This window comes from Mus caroli, chromosome 7 (genome assembly GCF_900094665.2).
Source record: "Mus caroli chromosome 7, CAROLI_EIJ_v1.1, whole genome shotgun sequence".
NCBI lineage: Eukaryota > Metazoa > Chordata > Mammalia > Rodentia > Muridae > Mus > Mus caroli.
This window is the reverse complement of record NC_034576.1, coordinates 120,884,473-120,890,987: the sequence shown is the minus strand read 5'-3', so window position 1 is coordinate 120,890,987 and position 6,515 is coordinate 120,884,473. Positions and strand designations below refer to the sequence as shown.

Below are 6,515 nucleotides of genomic sequence, written 5' to 3'. Positions count from 1 at the left end.
TGTAGCTGTCTTCAGACACTCCAGAAGAGGGCGTCAGATCTCCTTACGGATGGTTGTGAGCCACCATGTGGTTGCTGGGATTTGAACTCTGGACCTTCAGGAGAACAGTCGGGTGCTCTTACCCACTGAGCCATCTCACCAGCCCGGTTTTTGTTTTTCAAAACAGGGTTTCTCTCTGTAGTCCTGGCTGTCCCAGAACTTCTGTTGACCAAGCTGTATCCTTAAACACAGAGATCGGCCTGCCTCTGCCTCCTGAGTGCTGGGATTAAAAGCAAGTGTCACCATGTCCAACTCTCTTCTTAAGAAATTTTTGCTTGTATAAAATATACATCAAGTCTGGGACATGAGTCAAGTGCCTGCCCAACAACATAAGGATGGGTTTGATTGCCAGAATCCACTTTTAAAAACTAGGCTTTGATGCAATCTCGGTGATGAGCAGGGGAGCAGGGGGGACAGGTGAACCTCTGGGACTTACTGGCCAGCCGGTCTAGCCAACCTGGAGAAGCTCCAGTCTAGTGAGAGAATCTACTGCCAACAAAAGGTGGACGGTGCCTGAGGAACAACACCCAGTGCTGTGCTGTGACCTCCATGTGAAGGTGCAAACATCTGCAGGCTGGGACACGTGTACACACACACACACACACATACACCCATGAGCACAGAGACAGACAGACAGACAAAAGCAGAGAGATACAGATAGAATATGAATGAGTCATCTTTGGAGATTTCGTGGTTTTCATTAATCCAGTGGGTTTTGTTCCTGAAATAAGAGGAAAAGAGGACAAATGGCAAAAGGCAGATGGATTTCTACTCATAGTCAACAAGGGCGGGGAAAGACATATTTTTACTTTCACAGAATATTAAGGGCTTGAGAATCCACCCATCTCTGGTCCCCTCTTTTACTTCAGAAAAGTCATATAAAGGATTCTTAGAAAGAAACTAGAACCTAAATCTGATTGACTAATAATGACAACTTCTTTCTTTCTTTCTTTCTTTTTTTATTTGTTTGATTGGCTGGGTTTTGGTTTTTCAAGACAGGATTTCTCTGTGAACAACCTTGGCTATCCTGAACTCAAACTCACAGAGATTCACCTGCCTCTGCCTCAAGTGCTGGTATTAAGTGTGTGCCACCACACCCTAGGACAGTATCTCAGTTACAGTTTCTCTTGGGCTCCCTAAAGAACCATTTCTTGCCCAGGTCTGAGTCAGGCCTAACACCCTGACAAACATTAAAGAAACAAATGAGGGCTGGTGAGATGGCTCAGTGGGTAAGAGCACCCGACTGCTCTTCCAAAGGTCTGGAGTTCAAATCCCAGCAACCACATGGTGGCTCACAACCATCTGTAACAAGATCTGACTCCCTCTTCTGGAGTGTCTGAAGATAGCTACAGTGTACTTACATATAATAAATCTTTAAAAAAAAAATTAAAAAAAAAAAACAAATGAACAAACAAAAGACCTTTAGAATGTATTAACCTGGGGCTGGAGAGATGGCTCAGGGGTTAAGAGCACTGACTGCTCTTCCAGCTGTCCTGAGTTCAATTCCCAGCAACCACAGGGTAACTCACAACCATCTGTAATGGGATCTGATGTCTTGTTCTGGTGTGTCTGAAGACAGCTACAGTGTACTCATATACGAGAGAGAGAGAGAGAGAGAGAGAGAGAGAGAGAGAGAGAGAGAGTTAACAAAACCCTAAGAAAGCTATATACCTGAGGCCTACAGATAAGATTCTTCAGCATGCTGAAACGGACCACTTAATGTTCCCACTAAGGTGTTTCTAAAGTGCCTTTGTTGTCGTTGCTTGTCTGTTTTGAAAAGGGGTCTCACTGTGTAGCCCTGGCTGGCCATGAACAAGAGATAAGTTCACTTCTGCTAAGGCTCATGCTTTTATGCTCAACACAAAAATGCCTTGATTTATAACTTTCTTTGTTCTGTTCTATGAAGATTTGCAAGGCTTCGTGTCATATGCCTTCTATCCCAGCGCTCTGTAGGCAGAAAGGTAGACAGATCTCTGTAAGTTTGATACCAGCCTGGTCTACATAAAAAGTTCCAGGGTAGCCAAGGCTCATAGTGAGATCCTATCTCATAAACAAAAGGCATGAAACTGCTTCTACATTGGAACATTGTATTTGGGGAAACCTAAATATACATTCCTGGGCTCCAGTCACCCAGGTCTGGCTCTAGAAAGAGGTCAGAGCTGTGGTTCTTTTTTTGTTTGTTTATTTTTGTTTGGTTTTCATCACAGTTGCAAGAGATTCAAGAGGCTTCTTATCAGCTGGGTGGTGGTGGTGCCCAGCACTTGGGAGGCAGAGGCAGGCGGATTTCTGAGTTTGAGGCCAGCCTGGTCTACAGAGTGAGTTCCAGGACAGCCAGGGCTACACAGAGAAACCCTGTCTGGGGAAAAAATAAAATAAAAATAAATAAATAAATAAATAAAAAGGAGGTTTCTTATCACAATTGCTCCTTCCTTCCAAGTTTATAGTCTGACTGTGCTGGAGAAGCTGCCTAAAGTCAACAGAAACCAGTCTCCTGATAGAATACCTATCTCAAGTAAGGCCACTATAAAACAAAGTATGTGATGCTTGCCAGCGCAAGCCTTGCCTGGCACAGTGCCTAGTGTTCAGGGTTCGCAGAGCTGCCACTACTGGGAGCAGCAGTGGAGTATGGACCAGAGACACTGAGCACTGTGCTGCCACCTGATTCTTTCCAGAGACCTCTACTCAGGTGAAAGCAGGATTTAATTATTTATTTATTTATTTATTTATTTATTTTGGTTTTTTTCAAGACAGGGTTTCTATGTGTAGCCCAGGCTTTCCTGGAACTCACTTTGTAGACCAGGCTGGCCTCGAACTCAGAAATCCGCCTGCTTCTGCCTCCCAAGTGCTGGGATTAAAGGCATGCGCCACCACCGCCCAGCTCACAGGGAAGATTCTTCAGACAAGCCAATATGAAACAGAGTTGGAGTTTATTAGGAGTTTACTGTGTCTTAGCTGTAGCTATGCTGTGTTTTGGTGGCTCTCCTTATGTTTTAGGTAGTCCTATGAAAATTTTTCCTACGCTGACCTCAAACTCAGAAATCCACTGAGATTAAAGGCCTGTGCCACCACTGCCTGGCCTACATTTTTATTTTATGTGTGTGTGTGTGTGTTTGTATGCATGTGTGTTTATGCAACACACAAGTACAATGTTTGCATTCCTTCAAGGCTCCACCCCACAGTTACGTGGCAACAGCCAGGTATGCCAGACTCACTATAAAAGAGATTGTTTGCCCCTTCCTCACTCTTATCTTCCTATCCTCTTACTCCCTGCCCTTCTCCCTCTCTCCCCCATTTCTCTCTCCTCTCTCCCCGTGTTCCCTGCCAGCCTCCCCCCACTCCCCCTTTGCTTTCTCTGCCTTTACTCTCTCAACACCCCTCCCCATACCCTAAATAAACTCTATTCCATACTATATCTGTCATATGGCTGGTACAACATCTTGCCTGTCCTCTTCTCTCTCTCTCTCTCTCTCTCTCTCTCTCTCTCTCTCTCTCTCTCCCTCTCCCCCTCTCTCTTAATAAAATGTTATATACCATGCACACAGTGGCCAGAGAAGGGTGTTAGAGCCTCTGGAATTAAATGAGTTACCATATGTAGGCTGGGGATTGAACTCAGTTCCTGTGGAAGAGCAGCCAGGACTCCCAATCATTGAGCCAGCTCTCCAGCCCAATAAATGAGATTTAAGGTGGCTTTCTGGGCACACTGAGAAGAACCACAATCCTTAAGATAAAACCATGATTCACAAAGGTCCCACAAGGAGGTGAACACATCTTTACTATCAATGAGATTCCTAGCAAATTGCAGGCTTGCAGATGAAAAAGGAGAAAAGCCATATATTATCTATCAGACCTTTAGCTAGATTTGTTGCTATTTGAACATTCTACCTTGAAGTATCTCTATATAAAAGGAATGTGGGCTACCCATGCAGGAATTCTTGATGCTTAAAGTCAAGAGGCTTTAACCACACTTCTGGTAAGAGCTCTTTTTCCTTCCCACGGCCCCTTAATTTTCCTTGTCTTGTTATCGTGCTCAATACTACTTCCCGCAAGGGGAAGGTACTTTCACTAAATGCAGACATGTGTCCTAGTGGAAACAGCCCTTGCAAGAATGAAGCTATTCCAAAGAGACACTTGTAAGTCTCCCTTCTTGATATCATTTTGAGGCATGGATCACAGGAAATTGGAATTTCCTTAGGAGTCTGATTTTGAGAGAAGGAAAAGGCTTAGAGCCTATGTCCGGCCTGGAAAAAATGTATCTTTTCTGTAAGTTCAAAGGGTTCTGAAGGTCCCGGACCTTTCCCAACAGACTAGAACTAAGTGGTCAGTGATGGGCGGGGCTTCTTAGCTAAGCATGCCTCTTGCCCTCTATTTAAACCTAAACCTCCCGTCAGAACCCTGAAAACGGACTTGTGGGTGTGTTTTATTAGACTTTTTCCCAGTGTGTCCATTTCTCTGCTTTTTACTTTTTGTTTGGTTCATGGAGCATAACTTATTACAGCTCCAGGGTAAGCCTGGCTCATTACAGGCCCTGTCTCTAACCCAGAACAACTCTGGAAACACTGCTGGCACATTTTGAACAAGCAGGTTAAACATCCTGTTCCTTTTAAAGTCAAAGCCATTAGTTTCCTCGAGGTCAGATACAAGGTCACTAAGAAACATTGACAGTATCACCCTCCTTCTACTGAGTCTGAAGGACAGGGTCTAAGTCTTGTCCTCACTTTACATAACCCGAAGCGCCCTTGGAACCCAGGCCTGGGGCATGGCCCTGCTCCTGTTGCCATGACAGCGGTTCCGGCCCCCCAACGCCGAAGCTCCCGGACTCTGATTGGCTGGAGGGCGGGCTCTTTCTCGAGATGGGTCCGTCGGCGCCATTGTGCAGCGCTGCTCCCAGCGGAGGGTTCCGGCTGTGGCCAGTACCTCGGCGTCTACGCGTCGCCCGGCAGGTCCGGGGCTCCGGTCCGTGCCGGTGCAGGCGCCGGCATGTGGCTGTGGGAGGACCAGGGCGGCCTCCTGGGCCCCTTCTCCTTCGTGCTGGTGCTGCTGCTGGTGGTGACACGCAGCCCCTTCAACGCCTGCGTGCTCACCGGCAGCCTCTACATCCTGCTGCGGTTCTTCAGCTTCGAGCCGGTGCCGTCCCGCCGGGCCCTGCAGGTGCTCAAGCCCCGTGACCGCGTGTCCGCCATCGCCCATCGCGGCGGCAGCCACGACGCGCCCGAGAACACGCTGGCGGCCATCCGGCAGGTGAGCCCCGCGCACGCCTCGGGCCTGCTCCGCCGCTGACATCTCTCCTTCTCATCCCGGCTCCGCATCCCTCCCCACTTCATCTATTTCTAGAATTCCGCGGGTAATTGTAAGACTTGGTATGTGCCAGACGCTGGGATGGCAGCCAGGCACGACTCCTTTGACAGGGCTTTCATCTGGGTTGGGAGAGATAACATATGAAGCTACTTTAGGGTGGGGCAGTGCATTATGTAGCAGTAGTTTTTATGAACTAGATATTTGTGAACTGTGAACTAGAATTACAAGGTTGGAATCAGTGGGAAGTGTTCCAGGATGCCCATGGCAAGTGCAAAGGGCCTGAGGTGAGGTTTATGTTGGAGTGGTAAGATAACAACACAACAGGCTTATATGTGGTGCTGGCTTCGAGGAGCAGAACAAACTCTAGTGTATGGATGAACTAAGATATGAACTAGGTCAAATGGGTTCTTGTTAGTAAATGGGATTTCTCTCTCTCTTTTTTTCGAGACAGGGTTTCTCTGTAGTCCAGTCCTTGAACTCACCAGACTGGCCTCAACTCAGATCCACCTGCCTGGTGGGGTTAAAGTGCTGGGACTAAAGCCACCCACCACCACCACCTAGCAAGATATTCTTAATCACCCTTATCACAAGGTGTATTTCTGTCCTCTATATTACTTGGATATTATCTTTATGGCCTCTTTCCAAATACACCTTCATCATAGTCGTCAACCCTGGCAGCCAGACTCCTCTGTCAATATTTGTTTCCCCTTTCCATAAGGCACCCAGGAGAATTTTAATAGCCCTTTGCCCCTGGAAGCCTTCTGTTTTCAGATCAATGTCAGCTTGCATGGCAAGAGCATTTCAGTGGATTATGGACTTCTGTGCACTACAGTCAGCCTTCATACATGTTGGCCTTGCATCTGTGGGTTTAATTGTAGATCAAAAAAATAGCATGAAAGAAGTATGTGGAGTGTTGTCACACCTTAACTGCTTACATAGCTAGATTGTTTTAGATGGAAGAATGCCAAGAGTTGACTTGAGGGGTATAGGAGGTCATTCCTGGGACATATGCAAATACTACAGCTTTTAGTCTGTTTTGCTTTGCTTTGTTTTGTTTTGTTGTTTTGTTTTTCCTTTGGTTTTTTTGAGACAGGGTTTCTCTGTATAGCCCTGGCTGTCCTGGAACTCACTCTGTAGACCAGACTGGCCTCAAACTCAGAAATCCGCCTGCCTCTGCCTCC

The 6,515-nt window shown here is 46.7% G+C and overlaps 1 protein-coding gene across 1 annotated transcript in view; it reads left to right on the top strand.

Moving 5' to 3' along the window:
• Positions 1-4,892: 4,892 nt before the first annotated feature.
• Gde1 (glycerophosphodiester phosphodiesterase 1) overlaps positions 4,893-6,515 on the top strand; it is an 18,047-nt gene continuing 16,424 nt past the window's right edge. Inside the window, exon 1 of the mRNA XM_021166712.2 lies at positions 4,893-5,277. Coding sequence (XP_021022371.1) covers positions 5,017-5,277 — 261 coding nt within the window. The 5' untranslated portion in view covers positions 4,893-5,016. The remainder of the gene's footprint in view (positions 5,278-6,515) is intronic.